The sequence below is a fragment of the Fringilla coelebs genome, assembly GCF_963513975.1.
Source record: "Fringilla coelebs genome assembly, chromosome: 18".
Lineage (NCBI taxonomy): Eukaryota > Metazoa > Chordata > Aves > Passeriformes > Fringillidae > Fringilla > Fringilla coelebs.
Genome location: NC_140044.1, coordinates 6,942,074 through 6,967,933, shown reverse-complemented (window position 1 = coordinate 6,967,933; position 25,860 = coordinate 6,942,074). Strand labels below are relative to the sequence as shown.

The following is a 25,860-nucleotide window of genomic DNA, read 5'->3' as shown; positions in this document are numbered from 1 at the left end:
CTGCACTTGTATTTGTAACTGTTTTATATCTTTTTCAATCTTCCAGTGTAAGGCGTTTGCACACCCTTACTCCCAGCCACAGGGGGTGGCAGCAGGACCCTCATTAAAGCATTTTTTACATTGTCCCTCTGAGAATGGTGATAAACTGTCAATTTCTGCTTCTTTTATACTGTGTGAAAAAGCAGTCACTGAGCATTCAGAGGATTAAGGTCTATTTTGTTAAATCTTTAGGTCAATTTTCTGTTTAATGCTGTTTATTGGTATTCTCACAATACAAAGAGAAGCCTTGCAACTAAAACAACCCACAGAGAGACGGACACATACGGTTTCATACCAACTTTATTTCTTTTTTTTTTCCTTTATTTTTTTTTCATGATCACTTCTTTTGCACAACAACAACCTCAAGTTGACAATGAAATGCACGTGGCAGACCAAAGGGAACCGGACAAGGCTCTGTTAGGGATGGAAAGTCTTTCCATGACACTGTGCCAGCTCCCCACCCAGCACAAGGGATGTGACCCCGGCTGTGGCAGGAGGAGCACATCCTCCCCAGGGTGACAGCTCAGCCCTGTGCCCCACAGTCATCTTCCAACCCTCTCCTGCAGCCACGGGCCGGGGTGTTCCTCCTGGGGTGCACAGCTGCCTATCCCGACTCCATACTTTGGTACTTTCCATTTCAGAGCACTTTAGAGACGTGGAGGCATTGGCTCTCCTGTGGTCCCCATGGGGAGGGAGCATCTAGGTCCCCTGGTCAAAGGGTGTGGGAAACTGAGGCACGGGGCATGCCAGGGATGCCCAGCTGTCCCCTGCATCCCTGCACCCTGGGGACCACGGGGCACCCACAGATAGGCATGGGCCAGTGCCCCTCTGCTGCTTTACTTAAAGACAACTGACTACAAAGGTGGAGTTTATTGGTCTTACTATGTCATCTCGTCCCTAGCATGGAGAGTAAGAAATCTCTAGCACCGTAAACAGCCATTCCCTGACTCATTTCAAGTGGTATCAGAGTGATTGTGCATATATTGTTTCCACGGATGCGTTTCTGTGCGCGTGTGCACAGCCGGGTGCACAGCCACTGCCAGGAGGACAGGAATGCCATGGGAGGGATAGAACAAACCCTGTGAGGCAGGATTGCAGAGCCAGGGCGAGAGAGTCACGCAGGGCTAAGCTAAAGCAAGCAAGCTGAAGTTTGCATTTGAAAGGGAGCAGCAATATCGACCTACCCCCGAGGTAGGATGCGTGCAACTCCTCAACTCCCACCGGCCCTGGAAGGTCAGCTCAAAGGGAACCCCACAACTGGGTTAGAGCAAGATTTTTTAATGACTCCAAAATAATTAGACAAAGAATAAGCTCAGTCCAGAAGCAGTCAGAGGGGCCAGCATCCTTGGAAGTGCCTATTTACAGGCAGAGGTGAGCTCTGCTGTGTGGAATAACGTGGGCACAGAGCTGTAGTTTGGGCTGTTGTGCCTTTCCTACAGCTTCACCCATCGCCTGGCTGTTGGTGCCAGCTGGAAGCTCATTTAGCTTTAGCATTTAGCAGCAGCTCATTCTTGCCCAAATCAAAGGCTCTTCTCCAGGAGGGCTCTTGGAAGGCCTGTGTATGCACATAATGATGTCACCCTCCTGGCTTTCCTCCCTCACACTGCTGCCACACTTGAGGTCCAGGCAGGGATGCTGTGGGTGCCCTGAGGATGCTCCCCCTACAAGGCACATTCCCATGTCCATATGATGCTGCTAAAATGGGGCTGAAAACTGTTGGTTCAGAACTCTATTCATAAACACCTTCAGGGATCAGTGGAGACCTCAAACCCCACAGTAAGGAAGGTGACCCCGAGAACTGGGGGGTTGCATGCCATGTCCACATCCATGGTACATGGGAACGCTCCAGGAATGACATAGGCTGAGGCAGAAAGGATGTTAATGAGGATACTTAATTAGTCTCATTTGAGGCGTGAAGTATGCAGCTGCACATAGCCAATAGCATGAAGGGATATGGGAAGGCATGGAATTACCATGATCCTGGCCCATGCCACGTGCTGCAGGTTGGGCACAGTGCTGCATGAGCTCCTGGCCACGATGGGTTTGGAGCAGTGGGTGGACACCCCTCATCCAGCCAACACCGTGCAGCCAAAGCAGTCACACATTTCCCTGATAGTGCCCAGTGGCCCTGGACAAGCTCCTGAACATCCCTGCTCCATCCACCTGCACCAGGCAAACGTGGCTCCAGGACACGTAAAGCCTCTGGCCCCACAGCTGAGGCTGTTTCCTTGGCACCACGTGTCTCAGCAGCAGCTCCCTGACATTACCCATGCACAGCTCTCCCTGCACGTCCCTGCTCCTCCCTGCAGGAGCCTCTCCTGCAGTAACACATTGTCCAGCCATATCCACTGTCCCTCACTGCACCAGCCTGATGGAGGGGAGAAAAATTAGTTTCCCAGTGCTCACATCTGCATGAGCACCATCTGCCAGGCCATTCTGCACTTGACATGGGAATTTTTGCCAGGAAAAGCTATTGCAAGAATAAGTCTCCACGTGAGACCCATCTGGGCTCCAGGAAGGGGGAAGAGAGGGACATAGGGCAGCACAAGGGACTGAGAGGGAAGATCCAGGCAGGAATTGAGCCTGGAGACTCAGGAGCTGTTTGGGAGGATGGCTCTGACCGGCACAACCTGTACAGCTCTCTTCCAGCGCAAGCTAAACCTGACAGATCCTCCAGATTCCACTGGGTTGCAGGGAACCACCTGGAACCTCCACACAGGGAGGTTTAGATCAACACTAAATTACAGGTACAAGAATTGAAGCATCCCCTCTATTCTTCCTCTCAGCCCTTCCTTCTCCCAGCACGAGGAGCAGCCGTCCCCGCTCTCACTGCCCTGCCCGCAGGACTCGGCTGCCTCCAGCTCCCAATTCCATCATTTTCCAGCTGCTCTCTGCCCCAGCATCCCACTGGCACCCTGCCTTCACCTGGCCCAGCCTCCGGCTCCTTCTGAGCCCCCAGGAGAGAGTGAAAATGGCCATTTCTCTTGTTTTCAACTCTTGCTCATGAGTACAACATTTCTGATAATAATAATCATAATAATCATAGTACTAAAAACAGTATTTACAACAAGCTCCAGGTCAGAATTACACACCAAGCAAACACTCAGCACCACAGAGAGTAGGACAGGGTTAATATCTCGCAGATACCTTCTCAGATCCCACCAACGTGGGACACAGACATTTGACAGTTTCAACCATTTCTTACACACAAACATTTCATTTAAATTACTTTTTAAATTTTTTTTTAAACTTTTTAAAATTTCTGGTCACTATATGGATGAGGTGATGCTGGCGGTGATGCCGCGCTCTACACAAATGCTTATCTAAGACAGCTGCTACTATAAACTGATCATTAGCTACTGTTAAGAAATTCAACCCTCAGTTTCCTTCTTTGCCCTAAATCTAATTTTCTTTTGTCACTGACAGCTCAGGAGCTTTCTAACAGCCCTATTGTCCCCCCAGACCAGGAGGAGGGCTCTGGGAGTAAGGTAGCCCTTCCTTTTAGGAGCAGAGTCCCCAGACATCAAGCCATGGCCGTGGAGGGATCTCTCCCACATCCAGCTGGGAATTCAGTGGAGATCAGAAGAGAGCCCCAGGATTTGGTCTCCAGCAATCTGCCCTGTGATGGCTCCAAAGAGCCATATCCATCACTGGAAAGAGGGAAGGATTCTTCTTTTCACTAAAAGGCAATTTCACAACTATGCACCATCTTTGTTGGATTTGCTTTCCTAACAGAGTGGAATCGTACCTGGTGGGAGCTCTGGGGAGCCCACAGAGGACTGAGGCTCTCTCCCAGGGCTCCCACGGAGCTGGAAATGCAATCACCACCCACAGCTCTCCCAGGCAGAGCAGCCAAGACCTCTCAGTCCCTGCTCAGCTGGGGAGAGGGTGGCTCAGTGGCCAACCAGGGCATCAGGCAATGCCCACCGTGACAGGGACTTGCCGTGATGTGGCACCAAGCTTGGGGTGGAGCCCCTCAGCTGCTTTCACATGGCTTCTCAAAAATCACCCAAAGATGGGGACTGTGGTCACTGCCTACCTGGGCGGGCTCTGAAGGCAGCCAAAAGGTGGGGGTTCTGCACACTGCAACTCCTGAGCCATCCATCCCTCTCCTTCCTCTCTCCTACCATGGGCAAACAGGGGACTGCTCCCTATTTTACTTCACACACAGAAATTATCACTTATTTCCCATTTTTCTGAAGCTGGTATTTGGCTCAGAGCAAACACCAAGAGGAGGAAAAGCCCCACATAAGAAATCCGTATCTCTGTGACACTGGTGGTTGAATTTATTAATATCTTTGTTTGGTTTTCTTTCTTTACATCCGTTTAAGAAATATTTTTTTTTAAAAAAAGGACAAAACCCTCCAAAGAAGCTGTTTGATTGGCTGATCAACTGATTGATTCTCTATTTGATGTGAACTAGTTGCTATTCTGCTTAGAGGTCCCTATGATCTGTGAATCCCCACAAGCACTGACGATTAGGGATGCAGAGAGAAGCGTGTAGCTGGGGGACAAACACCGGGGAGGGGGGATGGAGAACTGAATGCTGCATCTAGACAAACAAAATAAAATGTGTTGGTTGGTCGACTGGTTGGTTTGTTAACAGGAATCAGGTGCTAGATGTGTAGAAAAGCCCTTTATCCAGAGATCTCCTCCCGCTGTTCCTTGTTCCTGCGGACCTCGGCCGCGTGCAGTTCCTGCAAGGACGGGAGAAATTACACCGGGCTAACACACCCTGCTCTTGTGATCAATATTTTCCTCGTGCAGACAGGATTTGCATCAGACATTAAAAAAGAGACCAGTTTCTGATCCAAAACATCCTGAGGGTGGGGGGTTACACCTGCAAGGAGTGAAGGATCATCTGTGGGAGCTTGGAGGTGATGGAACCTCCGCTGAACGTGCTCCTGGCTCCTCTCTCCTGCAAAACCCTTCAGCCACAAAGCCCATGGTGGGCCTGACACTGTGGCTTTGGACTTGCACTTATCAGCATTATCCAGGCTATGCTCTCTACTGACCTTGAAGGACATAACCCCCCTCCTCAAGCTGCTCTGGAGCAGAGCTCCTCCTCAGCGACCACCCCCAAGGAGACACCCTGTCCCTCGCACCCATCACACTGGGACCAGACCCCATTTTTCCATAAGGATCAGCCCCCCCAGCCCTGTCCTGGGGGTCCCACTCGCCTTCTCGCGGAGCCGCTCCCTCAAGGCAGCAAGGTGTGCCTCACGGATCTCCCTGCTCAGCTCCATCTTGTAGTTGAGCTTCTCCTCGGCCAGGCGGCTGAAGTTGTTGTTCTCCTCCAGCGCCTTGTGCAGCACCTCCCGCTCGTGTTCCCGCTTCTCCGCCAGCTGCTTCAGCACCTGCGCCTCCTGGGTCTGCCAGGGGATGGGGTGAGGCCACCGAGAGGCTCTTCCAGCCTTCATCTCCCCAGAGAGGCTTCCCGACTCCCTCCTCTGCTCAAACCACTCTGTCACCCCCCTCCCCCCCATAACACAATCTTCTTGCTTGAAGGATACTTTTGGTGCCTTTTTCCTGCTAGCATAGAATTGTCTAGGTTGGAAAAGCCCTCTGAGATCATGGAGAACAGTTCCCCCAGCACTGGCCAGCCCACCACTAACCCATGTCCCCAAGTGCTTTGGTGTTCACATGCTGATGATGAGGATGGAGGTGAATTCCCTGCTTAAATCACGCTGCAGAACCTCACTCCATGATTCCTATGTCTCACCTGACAATTTACAGCGGGATAACAAGTGTCAGAACACTTCCCAGCTGTTTTAGATTAATCCTGCTGAGTTTTGGGGTTTGGTGCAATTAGTGGCAGAAAAGTCACCCCTTCTACAGGACATCTCCTTACCTTCCTCCTCTCTTCTGCAGCCTCCAGCCTCCTCTGCAGCTCCTCCAGGGACAGGTCCTTCTTCTTGGGAGGGGAGGAAAGGATTGGGCTCTCAGGAGATAAATCTGAAGGGGACTTCAGGATCACTTCAAAGCTCTGGCCTGATGCCCTCTTATCCAGCTGCTTCACCTCCATATCTTTGGGGGAAAAAACACAGTGACTCTGTGAACCTGTGCCATTCAGGAGAGTGACCTGAGGTCATCAAGCTCCTCACACAGGAATTAGGATTTTCCCATGTCCTGATCTGGGTGATTTTGTTTTATCTCCAGAATTTCTCGATTAGTGATCACCTTCATTCCCTCCATGCAAATGCGATTAATTTAAAGTCATGGCATAATTACAGAAAGGTCACATTGCTGTTAATACCTTGTATGTCACCCTTGCATGAAGCAGAGAGACTCTGACTCTGGCAAGCTCTCACATTGCCTGCGGGAGAACAATCCAGACTGCTGGAGTGGGAGCAGGTTACCTACCTCCATACTGGTAGATGGTGTTGGGATGGGGCTGGGTGTGGAAACAGGAGCAGATGAGGGAGAGCAGAGACAGCTCCTTCATTTTCTCCTTGTAGGCTGAAAAATATGAAAAAGCCATGAGAGAGATTCTAATGGCAACAGCCTCTCTTTTTCATGGAGAAATTAAGCAAGTATCCCATTTGCAGCTATCAGACTCCATGGAGGCTTTTCCATGCTGACAGGAAATCCCACTTGCAGCTACCAGACTCTGTGGAGACGTTTCCAGGCTGCCATAGCTTGCCAAAAGGTCCCCAAGGAGTGTCTGATCTAGAGCAGCCTAAATTAGCTGCCAGTGTGGCAAATGTTATGGGAACACACAGAGCAGGGATTTAACACATCCAGGGGTAAAGTTTCTGTGCAGGGTAAAGATTCTGTGCAGGGTTTTCCCTCCAAAGGAGCTGGGAGCTGCAGTCTGTGTAGTTAAACATGTTGGGACAGTTGCCCCACCCTTTCCCTGGAAGTGGAATTTCCAGTCTCTGAGATAAATGATGCCCACTGACACCTGGAAACATTGCTCAATCCCTGGCCAGCTGGGAATATTTCCCAATTCAGCATTTCTGAGGTGAGGGTGAAGAGGCAGGAGGAGGTCAACAATGTGGAGAACAAAGGGCCATTTGAATTATGAAATTGTTCAGGGACTCTGGAACCAGGGGAAGAGCTGGACCCCAACTGCACAAGGCTCTCCTGCCCTGCAGCAGGTCAGGGAGGGTGTGAGTGGATTCTGCCACCACCGTGGCCCGCACAGGCAGAGGTTGGCACAGCCTGTGACCACAATAACAGTCACAGTCAGTGTCCTGTCCTTCTGTAAAGGACAACAAACACTCAATCCTTTCCAGCTCTGCTGCTGAGAGCCCTCCAGTTTGCTCATTGTTCCTGTGACTGGAGGATGCACCCCAGCATCCTCGGTGATCACAGGTGCTGCCCCAACACAGATTGCAGCAATCTGCTTCTGGGGCAATCTTCACCTGTATCTTTGGAGTTCAGCACATTTAAGACAGTGAACTGTTTGCACACTGCTGACAAAGAACCTCAGAATAGCAGGAGTTGAAGCCAGTGAGGTGCTCTGTCAGGCTGTCACATTCTTTAGCACATTGGAGAAACCCTCACAGCACCACTCCTGTGAGCCAGGTCAGCAGCTGGGGCTCAGCACTGGGTGCTGCTGCCTCATGGCTCCTGTGAGGCTCTGTCCTGGGCTGGCTCCTTGGGTGGCACCCAGGCTCGTGGGGACAGTGTCTCCATGGCTGCATGTCCTGACAAACCAGCCCTGAGTGTCCTTGTGCTCCTGCCCCTGCCACAGGCACAGACATTCTGCTGTCCTCCCTTGGCTCTGCCTCTGGATTCCCCACACATCCTGCTGCTTCTGGCCTTGGTTTGTCCCCTCTGTCCTGAGCTCATTTCATGCTCCAGCCAGAGGTGATTCTGCAGCTCAGCTTCCAATGCCACCTTCAGAGCAGGACCCTCTCCTGGGCCAGGACAGGGAAATCCCCAGAACTGTGCAATCTGAAGAGGCATTAGACACAGAACAATTCTGAAAAAAGTAACATCCCGTGTATCACGTGCCCTTAGGACCATCTTTGAAGTATTCTCCTCTGCCTTCCCACAGCTAACTGAGTGGGAAAACCTATGCCATTTTCATGCTTGCACTGATTTTTCGTCCTATGTACAGAACTTCATCATAATTAGAACCCTTCTTTTGCTAAACCACCACCCCTGAAGCTCAGACCTTGACTGAACACTTTTTTAGCTTGCTGCACATTTGAACCTCCTGCCCAGTCGCTGTTAAATGTAAACCAAATAGGAATAGTTTACACCAGCAGTGGCAGCCAGACATCTTTGATTTTGTTCTTAATGAAAAAAACCTCTGGAGAGCCTCTGAGAGGCCCAAAGTCGTGACATGGAGCAGGAAGCTAATGCATCTCCTAATGTGCTGCCAAGAGCCCTGAGGAGGATCCCTGGGAATAGATGAGAGCCATTATCATTTATTGTCAATTAGACATTCTCTAACATTTAATACAAACAAACCAGTCAACAAGGTCGTTGCTCCACCATTATGTCTGGTCCTGGGTGAAACCAAGGCATGAGGCAGATGTGCCACACCCCCGGCCCCCTCATTTAATTCAGTTTAATTGTCTGACAGCGCTTGTCACAGAGCACAGTGCTTTGTGTTTCACCACTCGGGCTGCAGCCCCGGCGCTGTGTGCAGATGATTCCACGCTGCATTCCCTGCCTTTCGGGAGCTTTGCCGTGCTGATTTCACAGCTGCCTCTATTCCATCTGGATCTCCCCCGTGCTGCTTTCCCTCCCGCAGAGACACTGACCGTCCCTCTCTGTCAATTAGAATGAGGAGGCGCAGGAGGACAAAAGGCCAGGGCTGCGGCGGGGCTGGGCGCTGGAAGCGCTCTGTGTCCTTCCCCAGCCCGGAGCCCGCAGATGCCATTAGCGGCACAGGGGGCCGGGGACCGGCGGGGGAGGGTCCCGAGCAGCCCCCACAGCCGGGGGGGAGCGGGGGAAGGAGCGGGAAGGGGCAGAGGACCGAGCCCCCCGAGCCGCCGGGCCGCGCTGCCCGGCCGGAGCTGTCCCGTCAGGACCGGCACGGCCCCGGAGCCCGGCCGGAGCTGTCCCTTCAGCACCTCCGCGGGGCCGGGCATGTAGAGGGGGAAAGACTGACTCCTGGAGAAATTATGGAATCATAGGAGCACAGAAGCGTCACAGGTTTGTTGGGATTGGAAAAGCTCTCCAAGATCATCAGGTCCAAGTGTTGCTCCAGCACAGCCAAGCCCACCACTAAACCATGTCCCCAGGTGTCCAGCTACATGGCTTTTAAATCCATCCAGGGACGGTGACTCCACCTGGTCCCTGGGCAGCCTGTGCCAGGGCTTGACAGCCGTTTCGGTGGAAACATTTTCCTAATGTCCAATCTAAACTTCCCCTGGCACAACTTGAGCCATGTCCTCTTGTCCTGTCACTTGTTAATTGGGACAGGAGCCTGACCCCAGCTGGCTGCACCCTCCTGTCAGGGAGTTGTGCAGAGTGAGAAGGTCCCCCCTGAGCCTCCTTTTCTCCAGGCTGAGCCCCCACAGCTCCTCAGATACTCCTGGTGCTCCAGCCCCTTCCCCAGCTCTGTTCCCCTCTCCAAACACAGCTCAAACCCCTCAATGACATTCACACCCTGAGGAGCCCCTGCTCCATGCCCTGAGAGCTGCACGGATCCCTGAGAGCCCCACACCTGTGCCCCAGAGCCAGCAGTGACACCTGTGGGACACAGGAGCATCACAGTGGTGGCCTTGTGCTCATGACACATCCTGTGACCAATAATTGTTTTATCAGGCTAAGACAAGAGGAGGCATCCTGTGAGGAGAGGTACATCCTCTGATTCAGTAACTTAAGGAAAGACCCATAACCTCTGGGTTGCTCTTTAGGAACCTGTGAAGTGAAGATCAAACCTGAGATCTCCTGAAGAAAGACTTGGGCTCAATCACAGCTGCTTAAAACTCAGGGGCAAAAGATTGCCAACTTCAGCGCTAGAATTTGCTTCAGAAGTATCTGCACTCCCATTTGCAATAGATTTAAGGTTTTGAGGACATTTGGACAACCCTTGAACCAGGAAAAGACATGTGGCTGGCCAGAATATGGCATGGCCAAGGAGCTCCTGCCCAGAAAGGGTGGGTCTAGTGCACAAATGGACATATTTTAAGAAAAATTAGTCAGGGAATGCTGAACTTTTTACTTGACATCTAGTAGCATTTTTACTTCTGTTAACTTAGTAAAAATAAATTCAGCTTGCACTGAGCAAATATTTCATTTCTGTATAAATTAATCTGACTCAGGTTCTCAGGGACTTGATACCAAACCATTGCTTCAGTCTCAGAGGTGCAGCAAGAACTCTGCCTTGCTGGTGGGCAGAGGATTAGGACAGGCTGCTCACTCAGGTGTGACTTACTAACATTTCACTTCTCTTTTAAGGCAAATGCTGCAATAGAAGGACAAATTCAGCAGCAAAATTAATTCTCATTCATTTGTCTCAGCAAATTCATTCACTCTGGTATGGTCTTCCTCACTGTGTCATGACATTTCACTGCTGTCATATCAGAATTGGGGTGAAACATTGCAAATAACTGAGTTGTGTAAACCAACTAGTGAATAAACTGTAGAAGTTAGAGAAAATATATCAGTGTCTCATCCTCTAAAGTGGAGTGAACTCCTATTTTGCTGGCTTTAGAGGAATTTGAGCAGTGATTAAGCTACAATCCATAAAGGTGCAGTCAGTTTCTCAACCCTTATGAACATTTATACCCTGCAATCAGCGCTGATTCTGGTTTGGTTGTATTCCACCCACACCCCATGAGCCAATCAATCTTTATTACATTTTTTCATCAGGAGGTGTCCCGAGCCTTCACCAAGGCACCAGGAGGCCCAGGGTGCTCCCAGCTCTCCCTAGCGACTCCTTTCCTGTGCTCCCTCTAGTGCTGCAGGGAACACCCTGCATTTCCATGTCCCCTCTGCTGTGCACACCATCGATCCTTGTAAAGTGTTTATCTCCAAGTCAAGCCCTGGAGACATTATCCAGCTGCTCCCCAAGTGCTGGTGGTGCCAGAGATGGAGGAACAGCTGGGGATGGCGTGGTGCAGGAGCAATGGGATTCATTTTCCTGCTCTTGATGTGCCTGGATGGTGAGGCTGGAAACCTATTATTCATACAAAAGTTTTGTTCTCTATTTCCTAAATGAATAAAGCTAAACTGCTGCCTGGTTTTGAGGTGGTATTTAATGGCTTCCATCAAAATAGAAGGAAGCCATCTCAGCACAACACTGACATGGCATCAGTCACAGTGAAGCAGAGGCAGAGCAAGGTTAATTTATGGGAAATTTAAATGGATGAGACTGGATGTGCTCTGTCTGATAGCAGGGTCAGAGGAAGGTTATTACAAGAAAATAATTTGGTTTGTAAAGATAACTTTGGAGAAGTAAGACTTGCTTCCATAATGAATATTATCTCATGCAAAAATAAGAACAGGCCAATTAAAAATGTAGACAAAGCTTAAACAGAAGGTGCAGAAGACAGAGAGACAGAACTGAGACCTCCAGCACTCCAGACCTCCAGAGACTGCAATGCCACACAAACAACAAAAGCAACCAGAGTCCTCAACAAGCCTTGAGAGCACAGCAGGCATTAGATATTCTCCCCTGCTATGAATCTTATCATAAAAATGCTGGCCAGACCTTCAGTCTAATGCACTTCCACCTTCCTGCTCCCCAGCTTCCACAAACAAGTCAGCAGCAGATCTTACAGAGCCAGAAAACACTAATGGGTTTTTGTTTGGTTTTTTGTTTGTGTTTTTTGTTTGTGTTTTTTGAGGGGTTTGGAGTTTTTTTGCCAGCTGAGTAGCTGCAGCCCACACTGGTGGTACAGGGACACCACGAGATCCAGGCCCAGAAGTTGCCATGGGCTCATGTGGAATCCTCCATGAGAACAGGCAGATGTGAGGTTTACTCTGCCTTCTGTCAGACATCTGCTGAACTACTGCCCAGGAATGGTTTCCAATCACCCACCTCCTTCCCCCCAGGTTTTATTGGCAGCTCATGAATGTCACAACAACCCAGGCTGTGCACAGCCAGTGCATCAGCAAATCACTGGAGCTGTAGCACTGGAACATGTGGGCTGCTCCCAAGAAAATATCCAGGGAAATCTCTTCTTGCATGGGCTCAGCAACAGAGAAGGGCTCAAGCTGTGGAGCAGAGCCCTGGCTGGGGTTACTGTTGGAAGGAGAGAAGCATGGCCTGGTCGCTTTATAAAGCAGAGGAAGGAACCAAATGGAAGCAGCTAGCCCAGAGTGTTTGTGGATTTGAGGCAAACTTGGGTTTGGATGGTCAGGTTTGGGTGAGACAAAGAGCTGTGAAAGAGCTGGGGAGCTGATGAAGCAGCAGCTCATGAGACAGTCAAAGACAGAGCCCAGTGCCATGATGTGTCAGCTGTGTGATGTCCCATGATGTGCTGTGTGACCACAGACAGTCATTTGGTCACTCTGTACCTTGGTTTCCTTCCCATTAACTGAGGATTATTGTATTTCCCCGTTATGTGGTGGTACTATTTGTATAAACAAATTCAGAGGGGATAAGATTCTCTAGTAGGGCAATAATCATGTAGAGGTACCTTGAAAGAATAAAAGATTATTTGGAAATAATAGCTCCTCACCATTTGGGAGATGCTGAAGTGCCACAGCATATGCACGTGGTCTTTGGTTGCTCTCTGGCTCTTTTGTCTTTTCTAAATCACAGCCCATTGGTTTAACTCCCCTCTGCAGGGGAGACTTTAATTTTTGAAACATAACTCACATCTGGAGGAGTAAAGCCCATGTCAGTAGGACAGCTGGGAGGGATTATCCAGGCATGTTTTTCCAGTTAATTTAGGGGTATAGGAGTTTGAATGAGTTTCAGGTCCCCCCAAGGATTGTCATGAAGAATCATTGGCCTTGTTCACCCCTCTGCTGCCCACACTGCTGTCACAATGGGCTTATCTGCAGCCTTCTGGTTGCAACATCAGACCACTAAATCTCAGCTTTTACTCAAAAGAAGGAAAATGTGTTCATCTGGCAAAACAGTGCCTTCACCAGATCTGAACCAACAATGACAGATTATAAGAAAGGGCACCTTTGAGATATCTGAAGATATCATCTTCCCTAAGTCTACATGGTGCCATGGTGCCATTAAACAAGATATTATTTATATTTTAGAAAGAACAAGTATTTGCTAACTATTTAGATCCCTTGTTTGGATGCACTGGTGGGAAAAAAAAAAAAGCCTACAATAATGGGCTCTTTTGGCACGTGAAACTGAACTCCCAATAAAAGAACTGTAATTTTTTAAGGCCACATAGCCTTCTTCAACAGCCAAAGAAAAAGACAATAGTTATTTCTTGAGACCACAGAGAGATGGAGAGCTTGATAGAAAGGACTCTGGCTCTGCAGCGTGGGCAGTAGAAATGTCAGGACAGGGTAACACCATGTGGTGTCCTTCAATGCCACCCAGAAAAGGGATCAGGGGATAACCCAGAGCCACATGAAGTCCCTCAGCTCTCATATTTCAGTGCAGGATGGGAAAACCTTGGGCTCTGCCAAGGCCCATTTACCATGCCCAGTCATGAGGCCAGGAACGCCAGCCTGGTGTTTCCTCTTGGCTCCACCCTCCACAGACACGCCAGTGTCGGAGACAGCCGGTGGGGATGTCACCTTCTGCATCATTTCATAATCTCACATCCCTTTATTCAACCCAGACGCTGCAAACTGTGCGGGGAGTTCCGTGGCCCCGCAGAGCCCAGGCAGGCCGGTCCTTGGTGCACAAAAGCACAAAGCTTTGTGCGGATGCTGCGGGAGGAGGTGCGGGGCTCTGCCCTGCCAGGGCTGCCCGGCAGCGGGGCCGGCACCGCAGCCCCGCCGGCACTGAGCATGTGCCGCCCATCCCGCGGCTCCCGCACCCAAAACAGCCCCGGGGCCACGGGAAACCGCCCGAGGGGACAGGGAGAAAAGAGAGAGGGCAGCCGGGCTCGGCGGAGCAAGCCCTGCTTCTTTTCATGCCGAGGATTTGGTTGTTTAAACAAAACCGAGCAGATCTTCCCGAGGGGGATAAGCCCCCGGGCAGCATCCGCAGACTGCAGCTGCCCTCCCCTCGGCACGGATCGGCTTTTGCTGAGAATAAAAAGGAAATAATGAAGAAATCAAACAAGACTCATTCCTTAATTGAAGGATTCATAATTCTTTTTCTCCTGCCTTTCCAGGCTGCTCTCCATTGCTGCTGTACGAGCTGTGGGCGATGGGGAGATGGGGAGCTGCTCCTGCAAAGGCAGCTGGGCGAGGCTCAGCCCCGACCCTCCCTTGGCACACAGCGCCCTATTCTCTTCCCTTCTGCCGGCTTTCCATGACTTCCTACTCCTTGAAATTGCTTCTCTGCTTGACCTGAGTCACAAGGAAGTCCCATTTCACGCTACTTCATGATCTTAAGCCTCTTTGACAGTAAAACCGCATCTTTGGGAGAACGAGATGTGCTGTGAGCATGCAGTGGGTTGGGAGGGTGAGAATGCACCAACTGGAAATCGCATGTTCTGCCTACGTGTGCTTCATCCACCACCTCGTCCATCTCAAGTTCGATGCAACCTTGGTTTAGAGGGCTGGTAAGTCTGAGCCTTCCCTCCCACCCCCACTGTGCAAACGAGGTCCAATCCTGCTCGGCAGGGAAGGCAAGAGATGGGTGGCACCTCCCAGGAGTGCACTGCTGCAGACGTTCATTGAGACAGGGATACTCGCAGGAATATATACAACAGCTGGAGGTTTTCTATCATAAACACACTTTTACAATGCTGTTTTATGTCTTTAATTGCATGCAAAGCCCACTCAGGATCAGCTGCTCCCTTATACTCCCCCCACATACACACCCCTCTGTCCTTCTTTTCCCCTGCATCTAATGATCTTTTAAAAGGAGCAAGGAATAGAAAATGCATGGCAGGAAACCTCGGCAAAGGGCAGGCAAAGAAGCAAGAAGTGTTGCCTGGTCTCCTGCGGGCTGGTTCCCTACCTGGGGGCACAAAGCACTGCCTGCTCTTCCTTTTTGTCTGTCACTCCTGCTCAGCCCTCCAGGATCTCGCTTCCCCCTCCCAAACCCCTCTTTGTAGGCTGCAGAATTCAGAGTCATTCTAAGAAAAAAAAAAATCGGTTTTCTAAAAGAAAAAGATGCTCTAAGCCCACCCACTGTTCATGGTACCATTTCAAGCTTCTCCTTCACCCACACTCCCAGTTTCAGCCACTTGAATCCCTCCTTCCCAGTCAAAGGGGGCAAGAGGGGTCTTTAGGAAGCTGGACTGAAGCAGCACAGCATCCTCAGGCTGCCATCCTGAAGCCAGACCCGAGCAGGCTCCCGGGCAGCCGTGCTGTGATTCCCGGCACTGCTGCAGGAGGGAGGAAGGGCTTCCCTTGCAGCATCTCATTTCACCCAACGCCATCAGAGGACCGCTCCCCTGTAGCATCTTCGAACCAAGAAATGTGGGCTGTGCAGGAAATCTGGGGCTGGGAAGCCCGGAGAATACACAAAAACCCATCCAGGTTCTTCTGGTTGCCTTTGGGGGATTTTTTAGGGCATTGCCCAATTAGGCAATACATGATCTTCACAAAACAAAATGTAATTTCTGATTTCCTTACATCCAGCTGCACCGTGTGCAATTTTTTCTTAGGGAAAAAAAAAAAGCAGCTCTATGTTACAAAAATAATATTTAATTGGCACGTAGCAGCATCTTCTAATGGCACAATGAAATGGCAGCAATACTTTAAATTGGCAAGTTTATCACACGTGTATTCATATTAAAATAAAAAGCCCACCTGCTATCTTGCATCAGAGGGGTGTGTGTATGGGGGAGGAAGGGGAACAATGCTGCCATACCAGCTGCCTCCTCAGCACAGAACTCCCCTGAAACCCACGGGAAAAAAAAAAAAAAAAACAAACCCAATCCAAACCTTCAGAATAATGATAAAAAAACATATAAAACCTGATGATTTTAGAAGCGCATTGATGTCAAGCCCCCGAGAAGCCGCCTGTCCTACCTGAGACGGTGCTGGCCATGCTGCGGCGGGAGCGGAGCGGTGCTGCAGGAGCGGGAGGGAGCGCAGGAGCTGCGGAGGTGCTGCAATGCTGCGGGGAGGGAGGACTGACTCAGCTGGAGGGGGCTGCAGCCATCCGCGGCGGGGAGAGGCTGGAGCGCCCAGAGAAAGGCGAGGGGTGGAAAGAAAAAGAAGGGTCACTAGTTCAGAATATTAATGAGTGTATCAGGCCTCCTTTCCTGGGTGGCTTTGACGGCAGATCCCTCCCAGGCAAGCCTGCCTGCCAGGAACACAGCCCCACGGCGGGGGGGCGAGACACACCCAGCCGGGCGCTGGCAAAAGAGGATTTTTTTTCCTCCTCTTCCTCCCTTTCTTGTCTGCTCGAGATGGGCTAAACTGCTATTTCCCTTGCTGAAAGCAGAATTAGGCAAAATAATTGATCTTTTTTTCTTTTTCTTTTTTTTTTTTTTTTAACCAGCCATTCCAAGGCAGCCTCACCTGCAGGGCCAGGTCGGGGGTCTGGCTTGACTGGGCTGAGGTGTGAAACCCAAACCCCAAACCTTGCAGCAGCTTTAGACAAACAGCAAAGGGAGGAGGGATCCCAGCAGGTTTTTAGGATGGGATTAGTTCTTTTCTTTTGCACCAGCACTGAGGCACTAAAAGAGCTGCAGTTTGAGGTGGAAACTGCTGTAAAAGTAGAGGAGAAAGGGCAGAATGGAGCCTTTTGATTTCAGTGAGAATTCTCTGGGTTTCTCCCCCACCCTAGGCATCAGGACCTCTTTTCTTTTAATTTTCTGTCTGTTTTCTATAATTTCTATAATTTCCATTTTTGGCTATTGCCAGGGGCCAATGCTTCTGTGCTTTTAGAGCACCCCACACACACTTGGGAGCAAGGAATCCTCCCAAACCCACACACCTCCTGGCACGCTGCAATGCAGACACTCCCAAACAATTCCAGCTGCTGCAGAGAACCACAGGTTGCTGGAATACCTGCCAGTGTTCTGGCTTGCTCAGGGCCAGAAGCCACAGTAAATTCAGTTAGAAAGACTAGAGATTTTTTTACTTTCCTAATTTTTCCCCAATCTCCCAGTGTCATAACGTTGTCATAAAAGAAAAATAGAGAAAATGTCTAACTCGGAATAAATTAACATTATCCACACATTTTCAAAATTTGTTTGCAAGTTTGTTTTTTTTTTTTTTTTAATGACCTTTAACTGCTCTCTGTTCTGTCCAAGCCTTGTTTTGTAGTTCCAACTCTCTCTACTTTCTCCCTGGATTGGATCTCCAGGATTTGACAGGTTATCTTGTGTGTGTTTCAAAACCACCTTTGCCATGATCAGAGGAAGGCAGCCATCCCAGGCACCTGACTCCTGGAATGGTTTCCCCCTTCTGCTCAGGATGAACTCTGGCTTTGATATTCCCAGCAGTCCCAAGAGGGTCTGGCTACCTCTCACAACATTCTGGATCTTTTGGCATCAATCCAGCACACATTTTATTCCTTTTATTGAGGAAAGGGTGTGGAATGATTTTAAGGTGCCATGGCCATGTGTCGCACTGGAATGCACTGTGTGAAAAACTGGGAGCAGATGATTTGGAGGGTCAAGGTGGAAAGATGTGTTGTCATTTCCCAGCAGTAAATGGACTGAAAGGCTCTGGACTACCAGCATTAAAAGAAATCAAACAATTTGAGGTGCAAACAAAAAACTCAGAAAGACAACAAATGGCAACTCAAATCCTCCTCTACCTGAAAAGGGGTAAATAACCTTCATGCCAACCACAGGAGTTTCACAGATGGCCCTCATGGCTCTTTTGTCCCATTCCTGAAGATTCCTGTTCCCCTGGAAGCAACTGGATCTCATCTGGAAAGAGAGATCCTGCCTGGGCAGCCTCTGAACAAACATGGCCATTATTCACTTTGCACTTCTGCACAGCACTGGTGTTCCCCTTGCTGGGGTCTCTGGTGTGGTTCAGCCACTTCCCCACAGAGGTTAAGGACCATATTTCACAAGGTTTTTATTTTGTACAATGGTTTGGTTTTTTTCTTGAAAATGAAAAATATTTTATCCAAGATCTTAAAACCCAGGAATGAGTGAGAAGTGGAGATGGGCTGGCTCCTCCTGGCTGGGCTGTCACACAGCTCTCTGTGCTGCTCAGACAGCTTTGAAATCCTCCCTCTCCAAACTGTGGCTTTGTAAGAACTCAGGGTCTATCCTAGGCAGACAAACACCAAGATGACAATCCATTGTGAGACCAACACCTTTATTTATCATGTCTTTCTGCTAAGAGACACTGCAGCTTCACTATACCTCCACAAGAAGGAATGTATTTTTCTCTCTGAGCTTACAGAGCATTTCCTCTGTTGTGTTTTCAGAGGAGGCAGCCTGCAGCCCTGGTCAGGCGAGGTCACTGGTGCAGAGGAGCAGCTCCAGGAGCTGCGGGTGCTGACTCACGGCTGCTGCTGGGCACGGACACCTGCTGACTCACAGCCACTCCTGCCTGGGGCTGGGCACCTCCCAGCTCCCCTCTCCCAGCAGGTGACACTATCAGCAGCACTGAAATAAGGTAAAATAATCTCCTTTGGTACACTATTGATATTGTTCTTCTGTGTGGGAAAGATGTATTTACAGGAAACAACAACAACAGACTATTACGTGTATTTATAAGGAGTTTTAAATGTATTTTTTCTTCCCTAAAGTTATCTCACACTCTCATTTCACCGTCTTTACAAAGTAATTTCTTTTGCAGCTTCATCATGCATGACTGGTATCACATTAAAGAGTTCACAGTCAGAAACATGAGCTGTTAAATTTTGTGTGGAGCACACAAAGTTCCACAGGAATAACTCAGTGTTCTCCAGCTCATTCCCTGCAATTAAGGACAGTTTATGATCCAGGGAAATTCAGCTCAAGGAATTTAAAGGCTGGCCACCAAAACAGCAACACCCAGGAGCTCCCCTGACCCGACACCATGACACAGGAGGTACCATGAGTTTGGGAACAGAACAGACCACACAATGCTTAACTTACATAGTTAAAGGTTTGTTCCTTTAACATCAGAACTGTTCTGCACACAAACAAGCTGTGCAGCTAGCCAGGAGTAAAGCATTTTAACCTACAATAAAAAAAGCCACATCCTGTTCTACATCTATGCAGTGACAGCATGAGACACAGCAATAAACCACAGAGATGAGTACAAAGTATTTTCTTCCTGCCTTCTCTCTCATCTAGCTGCATGAAACACAGTTTTACAAAATTTGGGGATACAAGTTAGCCATGCCTATGAGTTTATTAAAACCAGATTCTTACAAAAGTGGGTAATCCATTAATCCAGAGCAGTTCACCACAGCCACACGGCCTGAGCACCTGGAATGCCAAAGCCGTTCCTGGATGTGCCTGGATGCACTGGCAGGGGACTGAAGGGTGGGAGCACCGTGCTGCAGAAAAGCTGGGAACAAAGGCGCGGCACATTCACCCCTAACAAAAGAGACCCGTCAGAATTCATTACCGTTCCTATCGCAGGAGCTCAACATAAAGCCACAGAACCCTCCCACCTCAAACGCCGAGGGTTTCACCAAGAACCCCGCCGCGTTCTGCCCTCTCCAGCGAGCAGCACCGCCCAAGGGGAGCAGGGCCCGGGACACCGGCTCTGCCCAAGGGCATCGCTTGTCGCACGTCCTGTGCCCTTCAAAAGGGGACAAACGCCACTCCCGGGGGGCCCTGGCGCGGGGGACCCCTACAGGGCTGGGAGGCTTTGGAAATGCAGCTTTCGGCGAGCGAACAGCCGACATTCCGCCTCTCCGCGGCCGAAGCTCGGCCCCCGCCCCGGGGGAAGCGGCTGCGGAACCGTCCGGCTGAACCACAGGGCCTGTCTGGGGAGCGGCACCGGCTTCCCTCAGACCTGGCAGCTCTCAAACCCCACCGGGCTTGCGCCGCTCCTGCCCGGGGCCCCTCAGGAGCCACCACCAGCCCCGCTCGCTCCCCGATACCCCGAGCCGGGATCGCCCGGCCCGGGGCCGCCATGGCCGCCGCCTTCCCGGCCCGTTACCGGGGCAACGCCGCCGCTCTCGCGAGAGCGCCCCCAGGAAGTGACGCAGAATGTGTGGGTGTGACACGTGATAGCGGAGCGGGGATTCCGAACGGAGCAGCGGGAGGTGAGGGGGCGCCGGGGCACGGGAACCCCGGAGTACAGGGATCTGGGAGCGCCGGGACAGGGGGACACAGGGATAGGGGAATCCTGGAGCACAGAGATACGGGGCTGAGGGGACACGGGGACATGGAGCCCTGGAGCACAGGGATCTGGGACTGCGGGGACACGGGGACAGCAGTACGGGGACATGGGAGCCCGGGAGCACAGGGATCTGGGACCGCGGGCGGTGCGGCCCGGGAGTACGGGACCGGGTGCCGAGTGCCCGTGAGCCTCCTGCGGAGCCGCTGGCACCGGCCCGTCCCGGAGCGCTGTGACCCAATTGCTCCTTCCAGGGCCCGCAGGAAAGGTGGAGGGAGGCTGTTTGCTGGCGTGGCAGGACAAAGGGGAACGGCTGCAGCCTGACTGACAGCACGGGTGGGTGCGATTCTTCCCTCTGAGGGTGGTGACAGCTCTGGCACAGGGTGCCCAGAGAAGCTGTGGCTGCCCCTGGATTCCTGGAAGTGTCCGAGGCCAGGTTGGATGGGGCTTGGAGCAGCCTGGGATAGTGGCAGGTGTCCGTGCCCACGGCAGGGGTTGAATGAGGTGAACTTCCAGGTCTCTTTCAGTCATATCTTGGCACAATATCCCCACCACAGCAGGGTCAGCACGGTCTGCCCTTCCTTGCAGGCACCTCAGGGAAGGAGCCATGCCCAGGATCACTCTCAACGGGATCACAGTGGATTTCCCCTTCCAGCCCTACCCGTGCCAGGAAGCCTACATGGCCAAGGTGCTGGAGTGCCTGCAAAAGGTGAGTGAGTGTCCACCTGTGTGTCATTTCTAACTGTACAAAATCGTTTCTCTAAGAAGACGTCACAATTCAAGTTTTCTTTATGTGCTTTGTATGCTGCCTTTCCAAATCTTCTCTGACCTTGGGGCTGGGAGGGACATTAAAGCTCACCTTGTTCCACCCTCTCCCATGGGCAGGTACACCTTCCACTACCCCAGGCTGCTCCAAATCCCACCCAACCTGGCCTTGGACACTTCCAGGGATGGGGCAACCACAGCTTCTGTGGGCACCCTGTGCCAGGGCCTCTCCACCTTACAGGGAACAATTTCTTTCTATTCTCCAATATAAACCTACTCTCTCTCACTAGAAATCCTTTATTCCTTGTCCTGTTACTACAGGTTCTTGTAAAAAGTCCTTTTCCATTCTTCTTGTGGCCCCCTTCAGAAACTGGAAGGCCCCTGTTATGTCACCTTGGAGTCTTTTGTTCTCTGGGCTGAACAATCCCAATTGTCTCATAGGAGGGATTTTATCTTGTCTTGTTAATATTAGAACTATTTGTATACTTTTCCATTTGCTGTGTGAGAGGAGAATTTTACTGAATGAATGTCAAAATAATAAAATGGTATTTTTCATGGTAATTACCTTTGTTTTCCTGGACACATCTTTGTGGGAACCAAAAGATTGTTCTGAGGGACCAAACAAGCTTATTGTGGGAACTTTGGCTTTCCACCATAAGCTCTGGACCACAGTACCTGCTTGGTGCCTCCTCTCATTGAACTCAAAGTGTTGTGAGCTCATGATATAAATTCCTCTCATACACTTGAGCTCAGCTGCTGCTTTTTTCCAATTTTTAGTATTGCCACACTTAAAAATTGTAACATCCTGTAGGTCAAGGTGTTCTAAGTGCTGACAAAGTTCTGTGCCTAAACTGGCATGGGATAAAACCTTAATCCTAAGGGAAACCCATCACTCTGTTAACTGGGAGTCACTTTCTGGGCTGGGTTTTTCAATAACTTCTCATATTTTCATGTATTTTATGCTGAAATGTGACACACTCCAGTGGCTCTAAGAGTGGAGAATTGTATTCCTGTGTAAATAAATGTGATGGCTGGCTCTGGGTTTTTGATTGAACCTCATTAAGTTAATGAGAGGGTCCTACAGGTTGATTAGACCTCATGTGTGGGTGTTCCTTGCTGGGGCTGCCAGCTGCTGTTTGCTCCTTGGCAGAGGACATGCAGTGCTGCACCAAGACCTGTCCTGCTGAACCCCTAAATCCCTCTCTTATTTCTCTCCACCAAAGAAGGTAAATGGCATTTTGGAGAGCCCCACAGGCACGGGGAAGACCCTGTGCCTGCTGTGCTCCACCCTGGCCTGGAGGGAGCACTTCAAGGACACCATCTCGGCCCGGAAAATCGCGCAGCGCATGAATGGGGTGGAGCTCTTCCCTGACAGACCTCTGTCCTCCTGGGGCACTGCTGCCACAGATGGAGATGTCCCAAGTGAGTACCACCACCTCTGCACTCAGGGATGGTAGCTAACACGTGCTTTTATCTTTTATAACAAATATATAATTATAAAAGTTACAGAGCTGCGGTTGGTCAGCTGGAGCACAGTTCACCATTTTATACATTTTCAAGGTGTTTTATGTAGTTTGAATTTTTCTTGGAGCTCATTTAGTTCTTTAGTTTCTTAGAAGCTCATTTAGCTCATTTTATGTATGTGAATAGTTAGATGATAGTGTTTCCTGCTGTCTCTACAAGGCAAACTGTTACCATAGTACCAGCTGGGGAAGGAGGCTAAGAATATCCCTAGTTCTCCTTTCTATGCTTATAATGTCTTTCTGCTTTTTTTTTCTTTTCTATTTGGCAGCTTATTACACTGACATTCCAAAAATAATTTATGCCTCCAGGACTCACTCCCAGCTTACACAGGTCATTAATGAGCTAAAGAACACAGTGTACAGGTGAGTATGATTTAGGGTAGTGTCCTTATTCACAGAAAAGGTAGAGAAACCCCTCTGGTGTAGTTATTGTTTGAACTTCTGTGGATGAATGCCTAAAAGACGATATCCAGAGAGATGTAGTTCCTTTAATGTGCATGTTTAGAGCCTGGTTTTCTTTGTTGATGGGCTTGGTTTATTTTAATACTTCACAGCTTCTCTCTTTCAGTCATAGAATTTTCTGAATTTAGTCTGGTTTTGGTTTTTTACTTGACACATTAACTTATAAAATTACCTTTTTAAATTTTCCCTCTTTATATTTTTCTCGGCATTTTTAAGGCAGTGGGAAGCCATTACTAAATTGAACTCCTTAGGCTGATGTAAATCTATGAAGAACTTTGTGGTTTTGTTATACCAGTGCCTGTCACAGTTTTCAGCTGTTCACATGCCAGTGTGTGGCTAAACTCTTTGGACAGGCACAGTCATTTGTTTATGTAATTCTTGGAAAGATACAACCTTGTAATAATCAAAAATGCCCAAACGTTGGTGAATGTTTGTAGTGAACCAGTTCTGTCCTACTTTACTCTGAACATACAACCAGCTGGGAAAAGCTTGTAATGGATGACAGGCCCCAGCTGCCTGGGCTGAGCTGTCATAACAGAACCCAGATTTTGTGGTGGATGGTGTAAATTGCTGCTTGTGACTTCTTGCTGTGAGCTGCTGCTGCTTATTAACACCCACTGCTGCCAGCAGAGATGCAGTGCCTCAAAGTCCAGTAACACACAGCAGTTACAGACAGACTAATTGACTTGTTCTGGCTCTGACCCTTGCTTTGGGCTCATCTGTTTCTCCTGAATCTTTCACTTTTGAGATATTGAATCTAAGCATGTACAACTCTGTTCCTTCTTGCCTTATTTTTAATGTCAGTTTTTGTGTATCCAGGCCAAAGGTTTGTGTGCTGGGGTCCAGGGAGCAGCTCTGCATCAATCCTGAAGTGAAGCGACAGGAGAGCAACCACATGCAGGTGAGATCAGAGCCTGGAGAGGATGTTGGGGGAGAAGAACATGGAGGCTTTTGTGTCATTTCTGTGTCATTCTTCTCTCTGGCATTATTTAGCTACAGGAGGCTGCAGGGAAACACAGTAGTTGTCAATGTGTTTTTAGGAATGTTTGGTTTCCAGTTTTGTGAGTGCAAAATGTAATTCTGAGTCTCTGGTGACATTTTCTATCCAAAGAAAGATGTCACTGTGTAGAACATGACAGTTAATAATTTGTAGTTTCTGATCTGCTATTTATGAGTTTGTCAAGAGCAATAATAATTTCAAAACATTGCTTCAGTTATTGATTTAGCTGTTATTTTTACAATATCAAAGATTACTGTTTTGAAAAGTATTAATGGTAAAATATAATACATTTTTTCTCTGAGCATGTGAGTGTTCTGTGCTACCAAAAAGAAGCCTAACTTGCAAGGTGAGCAGGACATGTGGTTTTAAAGCTGAAGAACTGTGATTAGCATTTATTCATTAGCTGGGGTTAGAGCTGATTTCACTCCTTAGCCTGCTTTCAGTGCCTGACAAGCTGTGCTGCTCTGGGCTGAAATAGGCTTTGTTTTACAGATCTACACGTGCAGAATGAAAGTGATGGCTCGTGCTTGTCATTTCTATAACAATGTGGAAGGTGAGTGTGGCTCACCTTCACTTCCCCTGAAGCAAAGCCCTGGTTTTTGGAGAGGGAGGGATTTGCTAGGCAGGTGGAGAGGTTTGGAAGAGTTGGCAAAATCCACCTGTGTTTTTCTCTTTTACTGTCTTTGAAGAATGAAATATTAGTGAATGAGTTTGATGATCAGGGTAACAACAAATCTTTGTGTGATGCCTTCACCTAAACTGGTGTCATTTGAATGTCATCTTTTACAGAAAAGAGTACGGAGAAAGAACTGATTGAGTCAATCATGGATATTGAAGACTTGGTTAAAAATGGAAACAAGCACAGGTGAGTGGTCCCCTTTGACCTTCCTCCCCCTGACTTATGAAAATAATGAAAATTGTTTCCCTGTTCACTTTTATTAATCCATTTGTGTATCAGAGTGCATGAATGTTGAATGCCCTCTTAATATTTCTGCATGCATTATAGTCTATACTGTTTGTTTCTTTAAACAGAGCTTGTCCTTATTATCTCTCTCGAAGCCTGAAGCAGCAAGCAGACATTATTTTTATGCCTTACAACTATTTACTAGACTCAAAGGTAACATGTAACTTTGCTTTTAAATACAATTGTTCTTCTGTTTATGTTGGCTTTTAGTGGATAAACAGTGAAGAGTGATGCCTGGCAAGTGGATGCATTATGTGTGATTCAAAACTGAGCAAACCACAGTTCAGTTCAGGACCACAGAGGATGCCATTTGGGAGTTTTCTCTGTAATTTCTTTCCCATGATTAAAAAAGCAAAATTGATATTTTTCTATATTTGTAGAATTAGCCTTGCAGAATGTGGTGCCATTTTCAGGTGATATTCACCTCCTGGACACAAATCTTCAGTCACACAGTGCAGTATTTTTGCATGCAATCTGATGTGGTTTTGTTTCTGCAGCTGTTGCATGATTTTCAGAATAAGGAAGTTTTCAGTAGAAACTGGACATATCTCTTGGAAATAATTTCTGGTTTTGTGTACAAACAGTTGTAATAAGCTGTTTGTATTTTATGGATAGGAAGTGAAACCTTTAAAACTGTTGAGGAAACAAATGTACTGACATCTTCATGCAGCTTGGAGTAATTAATGAATTATAGTAAAAGCCAGATTGCACACCACTGCTGCAGGAAGACTGAAAGTTTAATAAATTAAAAAATAAATTTAAAAGATCCCTTAAGTCCTATAAGCAGAGAAGCATTGTGAAATGGTCATGTGGTACTGGAGGGGGTTTGTCCAGAATATCCACTTGCAAAGGCAGCACAAGCATCAAATTGTAAATGCAAGGCAAATCCTCTGCTTTACACC

At 48.9% G+C, this 25,860-nt stretch overlaps 2 protein-coding genes across 3 annotated transcripts in view; one reads left to right on the top strand and one right to left on the bottom strand.

Annotated features, from left to right (window-relative positions):
* Nucleotides 1-4,676: 4,676 nt before the first annotated feature.
* STMN3 (stathmin 3) lies at nt 4,677-16,042 on the bottom strand (the record flags this gene model as incomplete). Of its 2 annotated transcripts, XM_084217788.1 has the most annotated exons (5): nt 4,677-4,736; nt 5,220-5,411; nt 5,891-6,066; nt 6,403-6,498; nt 16,024-16,042. In XM_084217788.1, the coding sequence occupies 5 exons, from the start codon at nt 16,040-16,042 to the stop codon at nt 4,677-4,679; spliced, it is 543 nt and encodes a 180-aa protein (XP_084073914.1). The 2 variants fall into 2 exon arrangements, with proteins under 2 accessions (XP_084073914.1, XP_084073913.1); XM_084217787.1 differs by lacking the exon at nt 16,024-16,042 and having other exon boundaries at nt 6,403-6,520.
* Nucleotides 16,043-20,851: 4,809 nt separating this feature from the next.
* Nucleotides 20,852-25,860, top strand: part of RTEL1 (regulator of telomere elongation helicase 1) — a gene marked incomplete at its 5' end in the record, with an annotated part of 42,823 nt that continues 37,814 nt past the window's right edge. The window contains 7 exons of the mRNA XM_084218143.1: nt 20,852-20,953; nt 22,233-22,431; nt 22,802-22,895; nt 23,814-23,895; nt 24,487-24,547; nt 24,784-24,859; nt 25,027-25,111. Of these exons, the coding sequence (XP_084074269.1) occupies nt 20,852-20,953; nt 22,233-22,431; nt 22,802-22,895; nt 23,814-23,895; nt 24,487-24,547; nt 24,784-24,859; nt 25,027-25,111 (699 nt within the window). The remainder of the gene's footprint in view (nt 20,954-22,232; nt 22,432-22,801; nt 22,896-23,813; nt 23,896-24,486; nt 24,548-24,783; nt 24,860-25,026; nt 25,112-25,860) is intronic.